This window comes from Lytechinus variegatus, chromosome 1, assembly GCF_018143015.1.
Source record: "Lytechinus variegatus isolate NC3 chromosome 1, Lvar_3.0, whole genome shotgun sequence".
Lineage (NCBI taxonomy): Eukaryota > Metazoa > Echinodermata > Echinoidea > Temnopleuroida > Toxopneustidae > Lytechinus > Lytechinus variegatus.
Window position 1 is genome coordinate 27568696 of NC_054740.1, and position 15163 is coordinate 27583858.

General features: G+C 38.3%; 1 protein-coding gene across 1 annotated transcript in view; it reads left to right on the plus strand.

The window, feature by feature from the left end:
* LOC121410408 (probable protein S-acyltransferase 23) overlaps positions 1-15163 on the plus strand; it is a 29802-nt gene continuing 14639 nt past the window's right edge. The window contains exons 1-5 of the mRNA XM_041602482.1: positions 1-171; positions 1468-1619; positions 2779-2900; positions 11167-11299; positions 12536-12606. Coding sequence (XP_041458416.1) covers positions 20-171; positions 1468-1619; positions 2779-2900; positions 11167-11299; positions 12536-12606 — 630 coding nt within the window. The 5' untranslated portion in view covers positions 1-19. The remainder of the gene's footprint in view (positions 172-1467; positions 1620-2778; positions 2901-11166; positions 11300-12535; positions 12607-15163) is intronic.

Below are 15163 nucleotides of genomic sequence, written 5' to 3' on the forward strand. Positions count from 1 at the left end.
ACGATTATTTCAGCCAAAAATGAATACTCACCAACAAACTCAGAGAAGATCGAACACAGAAAATGATCCTGGAAATGAAGATCATGATCATAAACACGATGGGAAAGGTTGTTGCTCTGGTAACAAAGCTCAGCCGAAGCCGATGGATATTTTTCAAGCTGTGAAGTCGGGGTAAGAACAATATATTTAAGTGTATATTATGTATGGTCACAGGAATGGTCGCTGGGCCTAGTGTCTCTCTTCGGTCCCACGCGTCTGATATTCTGCTGGCCCGATTCTCTATTTCAATTTCAGCTCTGCAGCTCTGTTTGTTTGTTATGTGTTTGCTTGTGTAGAGGAGTGTTTGATTCCATTTTTATTTTGATGTTAAGGTGCATGAAAACAAAAGAAACCGCTGAGAAACTCAGAAGTCACTCATCGTCACAAATATTAAAATGACAGTGACAGTGAGTCACTGTCATATATTGTCATTTTAATTTGACCTTCCTTGGCTTGGACCTTGCCCCACATTTCAATTCAAGGCACTACCATTCCTAGTAGTGAGGTCCAAACATTACATGTATAGACCTCATAGGGGAAATAAGTGATAAAACCAGTTAGACTTGGCCGTTCTATTTTCGTTTCTATTTGCAACCAAGGACTTTGGCAAATGTACGCCTTAATTGGATGGTAACAATTTTGGTATAAATTAGTTCTAAACATCATAAGTAAACTTTAAGACGTTTAAGATTTAATGGATTGAGGTCAAACTTACATTTTCAGTCTTTTTACTTGAATTCTTGGTGGGCGTTCCAAACGCTGTGAGGACTGATCAACTCCGATGGTACTGGTCAGGTGATCGGTTTGTTATCTTTTTGTCAGACGTTCATAATATATCAATCTTCCGTACCTGTATCTTGATTTCAAAGCATCAGTATTGCAGAGAAAAGTCATTATAGATTGGAATCAGTGGCAGATCGGGGGGGGGGGTGAGCATTTCTGGCCCTTCCACCTTTTGAGATTCATAGTCAATATTTGGATGTAAAAAAAAATATGTCGTTCATACAAAGTTATGTGCCCCCTCCCCTCCCTTATAAGAATCACAGCAATATGTGTAATGGGCATATTTTGTTCATATTCTTTGCTCTTTTTTGATCTTTTCTTTTTTGATTCTCAAATTTGTTTTACTTTGAACAATATGACTTTCTATATTTAGTGACAAACTTTTTTATGGGGGGGGGGGGGTGGGGGCTTGCCAAATATAACACGGGACAAGATGACCTTCTTTTTTAGTGACAACCTTTTTTGTTATTTGTCAAATTGTAAGTGAGACAAAATGACCTTCGATCATTATTAGTTAAACCTTTATCTTTTTTTTGGAGGGGGATAGGGGGGGCTCCTATGTATTCTGATGTAGCTGCTGTTGCTCTGTTTAGCAGTGGTAGGATAGCTGATATAGCTTTCTTGTTTTAATTGATTATTTTTCAGGTATTTGATGAGAGTGCAGGAGCTGTTGGAGCAAGAAGGGCCTAGTATTTTCACAGAGCAAGATGATAAAGGTCATACACCGGTCCACTGGGCTTGCCTTGGTGGACTCACAAACATCGTCAGGATCATGGTCCAGTGTAAAGTCCCATTGGGTAAGAGTGCATGTAGGAGCGTATCATGGCTGCCGTGTGAAAACCTCATTTGGATGATATTCTGATAGCCATGATAAAATCCTAGTCTGCAGGCACAAACCCTTGGTATTCCCAATAGACCAGTTCGTAGTTACTTCATGGGCAATTTTGGTCAAATAACCTTTCATTTCTTTCATCATGATAGGCAGATTTCAAAGCAAGATATTACGTAAGCTTGCCTTACATAGCAGGATGAAGAAATTGAATAGACCAGGTGACTAGAATATCACACCAATGAACACTTAATGAAGGTATTTGTCGCATTCCTACTATGAATGCATATCTTAGCATGTTGCACAATGTACTTGACAAACTGTGAAATACCAGTCGTTCGTGGAAGCATTGTTGTTTTTTGTGGATGTAAATGAAAACGACAATTCAAAAGAATATATGAATAATCAAGACATCAAAGTTGGTGCTTATCTCATTAGATTTTAAAGCACCATGTCACTTTAGTACAAATGACCTTCTGATCATGCGTAGAATATTTTGATCATGCGCAGAAAGGAACTACGAACTGGCTTATTCGCATAGTACATATTATGCAGAGTCTGAACTAGTGAGACTAGATTCACTATGTACTATGGCTGGCTTGTATTTGACACACAGAGAGGCTATGAAGTCTAGTCTTCACCCTAGACATGGTTTTAGTTAAATTGTCAAATTTGAGTCTGTGCTTGCAGACTATTAAAACCCTGGGTAAACTTGGACCAAACTTTCATGAAATGCCAATTGTCATCTCATTCCAAAATATAATGAATTTGATTGATTGTGTCTTTGTCTTTATCTTTATCTTTGTCATGAATACAAATATGTATTGTAATGCCCAGCATTCCATAGAAGTGGGGTTTAAAGTTTTAGTTTATACTGCATATTTACTTGTTGCCCCTAAAAAGTAGCCCTTAAAATGAAAGAAATAGCCCCCCTCCTCCTAAATAAATAAAAATTGTTTCCTATCCTGATTAAATGAACCAGTTCACAAAGACCACTTGTGCACTGATATCCTTCTCTGACTTTGGTGGTCTTCATCGATACATGTAGGTTTCACTGTATCCAACGAACTTGACCCTTCCATATATGGCGCCAAATGAAGACTTACAAACTGTCCTCTGTTCTACAGATACCCAGAGCAAGAATGAACTTGGTGCTAGACCGATCCACTGGGCATGTGTGAATGGCCACATAGCAGTGGTAGATATTCTTCTCCAGGCTGGTGTAAATATAGATACTGTAGATAATAAGGTATGTACAATCTATACTTCTCTTTGTCAAAGTGTAGGTATAGGTGCCAATTGTTTCTTTTTTTGTACATATTTGTTCTCTCTCTTGTTTTTCTTATTTGCCATGAATAAGCCATTCCTCTTATTGTCATGTTTGGCCCTTTTTTGCTATGAATAAGGCAATTAGTTTTTTTAAATCTTTTGTTATATTCATGGAGTATTTGCTGTAATTATATAGCATTAATCTTAACAGTGACAAGATGCATAGATTGCTCTAACATATGCTACATCTCAGTGGCGTAGACAGGTCCTTAGACCTGGGGGGATGATCCCTAGCTGGGTCATACTATATATATATAAATATAAAGAATGAAGGAGATAACGTACTCGATAAAAACAAAATATCATGGGCCAAAGCAGACTAGTTAAAGATAACAAAATAACACGATCTGCCTCATGGATTATCTCGTGTGTCTTTTAATCACTTTGCTTTCAGCAATAAACAGGGCATCCAGTAATAAACAAACTTCCTTGCACATTTTTCATGGCAGTAATCTTTTGTTTAATTAATGACAATGAGTAAAGATGATCATAAGAGAATGTCATTTGTCGGATGTCTAGTTATCATCTTGGTCATGACAGTCCTGCTAAACATGATCTAGAATAACTAGTATTCCTTATTTTACTAGTATAGTAGTATACTCTTTTAAAAGTAGCGATATTGTTAATGATCAAACGAATGAATCAACAACTAAAGGAATAAACAAATAAACAGCCAAATAACTAAAAAAAATATCAATTACAATTATAGTAATAGGGGTAAAATAAAAAAAGCTCAACATTATATTTCTTATCCACGTGCAGATATGCGGACACTAAAATGATAAGCACACTCTGTTTAAAATTACCATGATTACAAAGGCTTGATTGAATTAAGTATGGAAATGAAATAAACCTCACCGGGTTGTCGGAAGTAAACTGTATAGATAGTAACTTGTTATAATTTCGATTCATTTCTTATTATGTACCTTGTTATGATGATTATGATAAAAACATAGGTAAGGAAATGTAACAGTTTATAACCTTCAAACCTAGAAGACTGCGCACGTACAGAAATCACTGGTATAAGTAATTCCAAAATACATTGCGCCTCGACTTCTTGAAACTGGAAGACGTTTATTTTCACCCAATATAGTTATGCAAAACAGTCCTTAACAGTAAAGGATTATAATGCCCAACATGAAGGAAAAACAGGCATACTAATGCTTCATATGGCAGTATCAGGTAACACGCTCGAAAGGAACATACTTGCTAAGTTCCTATTCTCTTGAACGATTCAATAATCAGTACATGTATAAGTACAAAAGTATGAACGCTTAAGTGCTTAATGTCCCAGAAGTCTCTTGTAATCTAGGTTAAGAAAAGCCCAAATGTTTGGCGCCTCTTCTCGCTTCTGGCAGCGAACTCCTTGGCGAGATTTTGGACAGATATGTTGTCGAGCAGGTCATGATGGCTGTTACACACGGCAACTGCGTTCAGCCTCCGCTGAGTCATTGTGCTTCTCAGCCATGTCTTGAGGCGCCGCAGAGCAGAGAAGCTCCGTTCGCATTCACTTGATGAGACCGGACACACGAGGAGCAACTTCAGAAGTGTAACAACTTGTGGGAACAGGTTTCGTACTTCCTTCGCCATGTTACGGTATGCGACTTCTGCTTCATGCAAACTACACGCTCCCGTCGTCTGCTTGAACATAGCCAGCTGCACTGCCAAGATGTCCTTCTTAAGCTCCGGATATTTCTGGATGAAGCGTTCGTCCGCTACTTTCCCAGAGAGAAGCATATCCTCCAGCTTCTTGTACGAAGCCATGTCAGTCTTGGAAGGATCATACCTGTCGTTCAGTTGAACTACCACAGCATCGACAAAGGTCAGGTACTGCGTCCTGTAGTACTGTTCTGCACTTGTTGGGTTGAACGCCGTTGCTGGTCCTGTCAAATTTCGAGGAGGATTCCTTTTCCTTGGGAGGCGAAGTGGATCTAATCCAAGTTCATCTGCCTTGGACACTGCTTTTTCATACAGTACGTGGAACTCCTCGTCTGTCCGCCATGCAGTCATCTGGTTAGTTGTGACGCTGACTGCTTCTAGCATACCTGCACAATGACAATTTGGGCGAAATTTAAAGAATGATTAAAACTGTATGAGAACATCCGAGAAAATTGCTCTTATCAAGAGCGTAAAATCTCATGGATTTCGAAGTTCTAAGTTTCTTAAAACATGATCTTAAAAGTAGTTTCAAAACAGAGACACTTTACTTCTTCCACATTCTATGCTGAATATTCATGAGTAATTTCATATACAATAATGTAATGCGGCAGTGTAAGTATCTTACCTGAAACGACAGCTGAGCGGGCTTGGCAGGAACGATTCAGTTGCTCTAGAGCTGCTATAGGCTTGGTGACCATCTCAAGGCTGAGGTAGGTTTCTCCCTTCTCAAAGCGATCGAGGAGGCCATTCGCCTTGGCAGCTGATTCTGTAGAACCCGATGACGCCATCTCTCTGAGGCTTTCGAGAACAGCCTTGTAGTTATCCTTGACGGAGAGGATGGCAGCTAACCTACATAGCCAACGAGTAGGACACAAGGGCCGAATTGTCGAAGGCTTCATCGGCTGATCATCAAAAGAGCTCTCTTGTGCAATCTCCTCAAAGATGGCCTAGGTGGGTTTCAAAGTAAAGAATGGTCTATCATTCATAAAAGTAAAGAATGGACTATCATGAGTATATCAACATGATCGATGTGTTCTTTATTTGTAATTTTATCCTAATAGCTCACATCATTATAAATACTACACAGACGCAAAACAGACTCAATTGATTTAAGGTACATTAGCAAATATAAATTGAAGTAGAAGTTTTAAATATAAACGTAATGTCACTTACTTTGTACTTTCCAGATCTCTTGAAAAGAACACCCAGCTCATGCACCCACTGGATAGCATCTCGAACAGCGGGACACTCCGAAACTGCATGCTGCATGATGAGATTTGCTACATGGGATCCACAATGAAAATGCAATGCGAGCGGTTGTCGTTCTTTCACTCTAGCTTGACACCCCCTGTATTGTCCCTGCATGTTGGCTGCACCATCATATGTCTGGGCCCTCAGGTTATCCACCGACAGTGATAGGCGAGTGATGACATCGCATATCATGCTGCAAATTACTTCACCGGACGTGTTTGGTAGTTCATACAGTCCCACAAAGTCTTCATGCACGATGAGATTGTCATCAACATGGCGAAAGCAAATGGACTCTTGTTCTGCACCACTTATGTCTTGAGTTCCATCAACCATTACACCAAAAGGTCCATTCTTTGCGATACCTTCAGCCAGAGTTCTCCCGATTTGATGACAGAACATCTGAATCATCTCTTCCTGAGATTGTGGGGAAGTGAAGTTGATTGCCCGTTTGAGATAGTCATCAAGACCGGCGTCGCTTTCCAGGAAAAGTTTGAGGAGTTGAACAAAATTACCTTCCTCTGGCGTATGCCCCCGGAATGGAAGTCCCTGACGCAGGAGATATCGCAGGCACTGGAACACTTTTAGAAGGGCTTTGCTTGATTCCTCCTGTTGCTTTCTCAGATTGCTACTCATTTGTGCGTCAATTGCTGGCTGTGATTTTGAAGCAACCGCCAAGGCGACTCTATGTGACTCAGAGGCTTTGTGGCTCTCAAATCTTTCTGTTGCCTTTTTCCAGTTATCAAAGCCGGTAGCCACAAATGCTGGTTCCTTGTTCTTTGCCATTTTTAGATGGCCAAGTTTTTCTGCTTTCATACAAGTAAAGCAAAGTACTCCTTTCAATGATGGATCGTAATGGATCCAAGGGTACATCTTGTACCATTTTTCCTGGAAATAGATTTTCTGCTTCTGTCTTTCCTTTGGCGGAATAGAAGAAGGGGCAGGATGATTTGGACTCATCCACTCTGATTCAGTTGCTTGATTTCCATCATGTGGAGTCTTCTCAACTGGAGCATCCTCCATGTCTCCTCCATCCCCACTTGGTGTTCTTTGTTCGTCCTCCAACTGTGACGTTGATGGCCGATCTTCATCAGTTTCTTGACAACTTTTGAAGAAGGTCGTAATTTTTGACGTTTTCAAACGCTTTGCTTGCGACATGCTTGGACAATTTCAAGTCATTACATTGACCGAAATTCACAAGGTTGAATTGAATCTTGTCTAGAAATTAGTCAAATTTTTATCGCGTAAATGCGCGAGATGATTATGTTTTTTGTCAAAGGTCCGACAATGAACACGCTGAGGGTCGAGTTAGGCTTGTTCTGTGATCTTAGACCATAAATTAATCTTATCCATGGATTGATTCAATCTGCCTTCGTGAATTAAGGCATGTCTATATATTGGATGATTCTACCTTCTTTGAAAAGCGCAAAAGTACTCTGAAAAAATTAGTGAAATAGTTCACTCTTTAAGGAGTGAATATATGAAAGAGTGAATATTGAGTGAAAAAACCTCGGATATCACTGAGGCCATCCAAAATTTGCACTTTCATTCCAAAATCATTCATTTACTAATTCGCTCCTTAGAGACTGAAAATTTTCACATTTCCTTTGCAAAGTAGGGGTTGAGGACATGGCCAGCAGGGAAAAGGGTCAGTGTATGTGTATAGGTAATTTCTTATTAATTCGTTTGAACAGTGTTAATGTGTTATGAAAGCAATTGCTCTGAAAGGGAGTGATTAAGCGACACTTTCTTAAATCTGTAATGAAATATTTTGAACTTTGCAAATACATAATTATTATAAGGAAATGTACTTGGTGAAACTCTGAATAACGATCCTTAAATGTAAATGACGACGCAAGACAGTTGTTATTACTTAAAACTTGCAAGTTGTAAATGCATATAAGATGATTGACTCTGAATAAAAGTCCAATTTTGATCATGTTTGTCATTGCTGTACGTTATGATTATTACTGCTATTATTATTGATTGATTTTAACTAGCATTCATTGCTTTATTACTGTATAGTTTTGCTTCTTCCCCCACAGAAACCTGGGGGGGATGATTGTACACACCATCCCCCCCACCTAAAATTCTGGGGGGATGCATCCCCCCCATCCCCCCGCTATCTACGCCCCTGCTACATCTTTTTGATGTATATATTCTTAACCCTATCTAGGCCGGGGGGGGGCCTTGGAATCCCCCCCTCAATGAATCGTGTGATATTTTTGCCGTGCGAAATTTTTTGACCGCGCTGCTCGCTGACTTTTTACTTTCAAGTCTTGCGCAACTTTTGAGACCAATTTTGGGTCACCCGGGTATGTGGTTCCGAAGTTACGCAACATTATGTAAGTGCATGTCAGACAAAAAATGCTCAAAAACTTGGTTTTGTGTACAAATTCAATGCAAATTGTGTTTTCAACCAAAATTCATAAATGTATAATTATTTTTTTAGTTTTGCTGGTCTAAATGTATTGATTTTATGCTTTTTATAGTCTCAGAAGAGTCCCAAACAAATTTCATTGAAAAAACAATGAAAAACAAAAGGTCGAAAAAACATAGAAATACATAAGAAATTGCAAAAAAAATATAATGCATAAGAAAATGATTTGATATTGCAATTTTTTTCATGTACACTTGCTAAGAACACCACAAAGAGTTTCTATACCAAAAATGAGTACATTTGGAGCTTTATTTCGGAGTTAAAGGAAAAAGTATGATTTTGCATACTAATTACGCATAAATTAGCATTACCGTAAGTAACGGTGTATTAACCGCACCCATGTATTAACCGCACCCCCAACTTTGGACTAAAAAAAAAAAAAAAAAAAAAAAAAATCTCACATTTACATGCATATTTGAGGTACGAAGAAACAAAATCTAAGTTTTTAAGATTTCAAAGTATCCAAAGAGATTACCGGTATGCAGAAATATGCTGTTCTTGATCAATTCATCTACAAATGTTAGAAAGAAAGAACGGTCCCGACAATATTGGCAACTTACACACTCGCTCACCTCACGTCACAGTCACAGTGTACACACACAGCACTGCCATTACATTGCAAACTACGATACAGTACAAGTCATGCCAGTACATCTTATCAAATTATGATCTGTGTCTTTCCCAGCGTAGGAGGAAGAAACATTCACATTTCTTGCATCACAATCTCACAATCACTTTCAGAATTTTGATGTCTTAGCATGAATTTTGGATACGGGATTATAGGAAGGTTCAAGAAACAAAGAAATTTGCATTTTTTCCAGTTGTTTTTTTACGGCTTCGTGCCGTCTCTCTCGTGCGTGGTTTACATGGTATCTTATGAAAAGCAAACAGGAAGGAAAAAACAAGCTGGCGCGAAACGGGACTTTGAATAGCGCCAGCTTAAGTCGCACTATAACCACATTACAACGCAATCTCTAAAGCTCACTCAACTCTCGCTCGCGCTCAGCGGTGACAAAATATTACCGAGTATGCTTGGCGTCTCTTTTAAATTAGCCAGGGAACTTCACTACTTTGAATCGAGAATAAAGTCGAAATTAGTGTCATGAAGGTGGGTGCGTTTGTTATGGACAACATTTAATTAATATTGCAATAATCACTTCCCATTACCCGCGGCTCATACCCCTCTAAACGACATTGCCTGGGCGGCTACGCCCGGCCACTCGATGTGTTGTGAACTGGCAGACATCGTACATGTACGGGAGGGGTTACGGCGGGCTGGCTCAGACCCGTCACCGTGTATAAACCGCACCCCCGACTTTTGCTTCTACCCCGCCGAGAAAAAGGTGCGGTTAATACACCGTTACTTACGGTACTTAATGGCGATTCGCATGAAATGAATTACTATACAATCTTGTAGATTATGTCCCAGGCAACCAATGTGCCAATTTTTCGGCGCGATCGCGCAGTCGACGGCCGAAATCACAAGGTTGGGGCTGGGAGGCCCCCCCCCCCGGCCATATGAACTCCCAAAATACCCCGGCCTAGATAGGGTTAATAGAAACCTCGTTGAAAAGGTTGTCATCTCTGAACATTTTGATTTGGGTTAGAGTAGATACCTCAGTTTTCCATTTTCTTAAATGGAAATCGTATTGAATTACATTGCATTCTGTGCTCTTAGGTGAGTCTGCATAAGCAAACTCTTTTGTAAAAAGAGAAAAGTTTAGAAAATCTTAATCCATGCAGATAGAACGTTTTCTTGTAGGTACATGTACATGTAGAATCATCAAAACACACATTCACACAATCTCTGTGTTCAATTTGTTGGATTTTATTGAAATTCATTATCTGATCATTAACACAATCTGCATTTTATTATAAAAAAAAACCCCTCCATGTGAGCAACATTTGCCTAAGGTGAATATCCCCACAACAGCAATCAACCTCTGCATTTCATAATTACTTTATCGTCATGAGAGGAATAATTTCCCTGGTGGGTCACAACTTTTCTGTGATAAATGTGGATAGTACATGGAAGAATTCATCAGTTGAATTTTAAGTGAGATGCAAGAAAAACTATAGCAGGTTTATAATATTTAATACAGGAGAGACTCTGATAAATGCATGTTATTGGGACCTCTATTTTTTTAACAAACTCTTGGAATTAATCTGAAGAAGTGATGTCACAATAAGGGCAAAACTTGCATGAATGCAATAGAGCTAACCATATGTGTACAGGCTCACATTACATGTACTTGGCTCATACTGACCCATTTTTTCACAAACTCAAAACATTAAAAATCTTTGATATTAATATGATTCAAGTTGCAATATTTATTTTGAAGTATTTGAATAATAAACTTCCTCAGTCTTTTAATAATACATGTATGTTTAGGTTCAGCAGGTCTGTCCATTCCTACCCAACCCGCATATCTGGAAACCTCCACCAGACTAACCCCAAATTATTAATAACCTTAATAACCCACAAATCCATCTACACCTGCACCGCACCCACTTGATCAATGAAGAACTATTAAGTACCTTTTACGAGGCCTCATCAAGCCTAATCACTCACGATGGTGGTCTCCTGCATTCATTTAAATAATCTTGTTTTGAAAAAATGTATAACACATCTTTTTGATATTATTTTATTATATATATATTACCTTTGTATGTTGTATATATGTATTTTGTAATTTTGATACTGATGTGAATGCAGAAATAAATAAAATAAAATCAAATAATAGTATTTAATGGCAACAGAAGCAAGAGAACAATTATGAACAATTTGATGGAGCATTTCAAACTTTAACCTAATATTTTAACTTGCCTTTTTCCTCAGGGCTGTTCACCTCTGATCATAGCTTGCCAGTACGGCCAGACACAGCTCTCTGGTTACCTCATGGGTAAAGGGGCAAGGCTTCAACTCACAGACAGAGAAGGGGACAATGCATTGCATTGGGCTGCATTTAAAGGTAATCATTACCTAGTTAATAATTATATTGGGTGGCTCAGAATGGAATACCAGAAATAATCCAAGAGTTTTGGCAAATCTTCCACGAATTGCAGGTCAATGGAATATTGGCCCTAACGAGTCGAATATTTCTGGTATTCCATGAAAGAAAGCCATCCGATATAAGTATTATCTATCCCACCCCTTGCAATCAAAAAGCGGGAGAAATTTGATTGAACAAGTAATATCACTGATCACCTAATGGCATCATCACTTCATGAGATCAAATTTGGTCGTTGACTTGCGACTTGCCTGTAATTCGTTATTACGTCGTCAAGCGTAGTTGTGCTCTATGCTGCGCACCGCATTGCTTTCATTGTTGTACGCGTTGTATATTTCATGCATTCGTGCAGGCGCACCATACTGTCCAATATGCTATCGTATTCAATAGCAAATTTTGTACAGGAGCCTATGGGATATTCTTTGGATTTCGGCCATTCTAGGGATACCCTCTGATACTGCACAGGCAATTGATGCAGAACAAAATATGCATTTTTAATGTATGGCTAAAACGCTCTATATAGATGACAATTCCATTTATTGCATCCATAAGCAAGGAATCAATATAATCCAGTTTCCATGTGAGAGCTTTTCATGTAAAAAAAATTGTCCATGTAGTTTTCACTCCTTAAACAGGGTTCTTCATCTTTAAAGGATATTCAAAGATGATAATACAATAAAATATGATATGTATTATAGAATATGTATCATACATATTGTATTAAAAATATGCATGTATGTTATATTTACTTGCAGAAATACACATATTATACATGTATATTGTACGAGAAGATATCCAATATTAAAAAAGACAAACTGAAACTAATTTTCAATCAGTTGGTAGTCAATTTGGGGACCCAAAATAAATCATTAGTTTGGGAATTAATAGTAAATATGTGCACACTGGAAAGCTGGTCTGCTTGTTACAGAAAGAAGTATTTATAATTTTATTTGTTTGCATTAGTTACTGTACAAATGATTTAGTAGTAGTGAAGTAGTAATAGAAATTTGTAGTTGATCGCAAATATTTACTAGCATCCCACCTTAAGTATATATGAGCAGCAGAGTACTTTTCCAGTTTACATCCTGCAATCCAATACATGTTGAAGAATACATTTATTACCGTTTATGCCATGAACCCTTTTATTTGCTGTGTTACTCTTTTTTTTTCATTTCTCTTGTTTCATCTAATTCGTAGGTTTCTGCGAGCTGACGAGATTACTAATTTATTCTGGATTCAACCCAAGACAAAAGGATAACTATGGTCAGGTAAGCCGGACTTCAGGGGAGCGTTTCATGAAAGGACTTGTTGGACGTTTTATCTGACAAGTCCTGTTTTGTCCGACATTTGCCATAGTAACAGTGCTCCTCAGCCAATCAAAACCAAGGAAAGTTGTCAGATCTGACAACTTGTTGGATAGAAATATTTACAAAACACTCCCCAGGTTCATTGGGCAGTTTCATAAAGCTGTTTGTGAGTTAAGAGTGATATTAAGAACAACTGGGACCCGTAACACAAAGGTTAGTGAATAATCGTACACTTGATTTTCACGATTGATTATACATTGTAGTCAATGCAATCAATCATAGAAAAATGTTCTACAATCATTGCTAAGCTTTGTGTTATGGCCCCAGGTGATCCTTTCTTGCGGTAAATGATATTCACCATTGAATGTTCACTGGTGATTATTTAGCACGTAAGAAAAGTTCACCAGTCGTTCTTAGACTTGCTTGTAATTTACAAACAGCTTTATAAAGCTCCCATCAGGTCCCTTAAACACAAAATTTATGATTGATTATAAGGCTGGTTTGATCGCATTGATCGTTATGTGCAATCAATGGTACAAATTAGTGATATGCTCACTCATAAAGCCTCGTGTTAGCGGGCCCAGGGGACCGCAACACAAAACTGAGCAATGATCCTTTAACACTTTTCTACAATCGAATACATTGACTGCAATGTACAATCTATCTTGAAAATCAAGCGTGCAATTAATCGTTAACCTTTGTGTTAACGGGACCCGGGTCATTTTTCAGTAATGCTTGTTTCCAATAACAGGTGCTAGGTATAGAATTGCAACCAACTATATGATTTCAGTAGTATTTTTTCAGAAGCTTGTAATGTGTTAAATTGATTTTCCTGAAATAGGAGCCAAATCATGTGCTTTGATTCTCAAGTGAAGAATAAAAAAAATGAAACCCCAAACAGAGACATACATGTACACATAGCAGAGAAAAAAAATCAAGGTTGTATTACATCCATAATTGTTACAGACCTAGATCTTGAATAATTTCCCTTAATGGAATGATTTTTTAAAACAAAGTAAGCAGTGATGTAGAGTCATTTAAAAAATAAAAAAGGGACAAGATATGCTTATATATCATGAATTTGCTCATGCTTGTAATATTCCCTCCTTTCTTGCATTATATATCACCAGACATACTATGAATAATGTTACAAATCCAGACAAGCATATTATTACTTGTGTTGAAAACTTGTTTAATCTAATGATTATTCCCTAAACAGTACACAGAGATCTCTAGCTTTAACTGGATGCTATTTGATGATTATAATGGGATTAATCTACCTGTGCAAATATTGGGCTAATCTCATGTGGGGGCATTGTGGTCTAGTGGTAACGACTCTCGTCTCTTAATCAGAAGGACGTGGGTTCGAATCCCAGCCATGGCATGTTTTCCTTCAGTAAGAAATTTACCAAGTCACATTGTGCAGCACTCAACCCAGGTGAGGTGAAATGGTTACCCGACAGGATTAATTCCTTGAATGCACCAAGTGCCTTTAGCAGTTGGAGCTATAGGCGGGGTTATACATGTATATAGTGCGCCATGGAATAGGCCACTAGATAAATCAGTGCCTCATAAATGCTATGACTAACATAAAAAAAACCAATCCTCTGTTTACAATAGACAACACACAATTTGATGAACCTGATGGATACTATCAAACAACATAGACCTTGTTTATTTAGTCCTCAGTGGAGGATAAATCTCGTTATGTAATCATACATGTACAGTGTAAGCCAAATAAACAGATTTCTGTGACATGATTATGCCTCTAATGTAATATAAAGTACGTAGAATGTAACTTCAGGTTAAAAAGTCAGAGGTCATTTAGGGTCAATCTTTCAAAATACAGCTTTTAGGATCACTGAATAAGTTCCTTATTCCCAGAAGTTGGCAGGTCTGGACTTCTAACCCTACAAGGCCCGGGGGGGGGGGGGGGGGGAGGCGGGAGGAGGCGGATTCCGCCCCCTCTACATTTTCCATGATAAATCCGCCGCGAGAAATGTTTTAACTGCGCCGCTCGCTAACTTTTTACTTCAACATCTCTCACAACTTTTGAGACCAAATTTGCGATGCCCGGATACGCGGTTATGAAATCACACAACATTATGTAAGTGCATTTCAGACCCTATACTGCTCGAAAATGTGAATTCATGTACAAATCCAATGCAAATTGAGTATTTGGCCAAAATTCATAAATGGTCATTTTCAAACGTGAGTGACACGACAATCGGAGAGGTTTAAGGGCTCATATCTTCAAACTTAAAGGTTATGAATCAATCATGACTACTATATTATATACAATGTAGGACTGGCATGGGCCACTGCGAGTTTGATTTGAATTCAACAATTCGTTTAGTAGATATGATTAAAAAACGGTGCGTGAGTGACACGACAAATTTTGGACATGGGTTTCTGACCACTAACACATATGGTTGGATTCGTGCCCAAGTAGTTGTCATGGAGTACTGTGAGTACCAGTAAATGGACATAAATAGTGTACCTATCTAACACATATAGT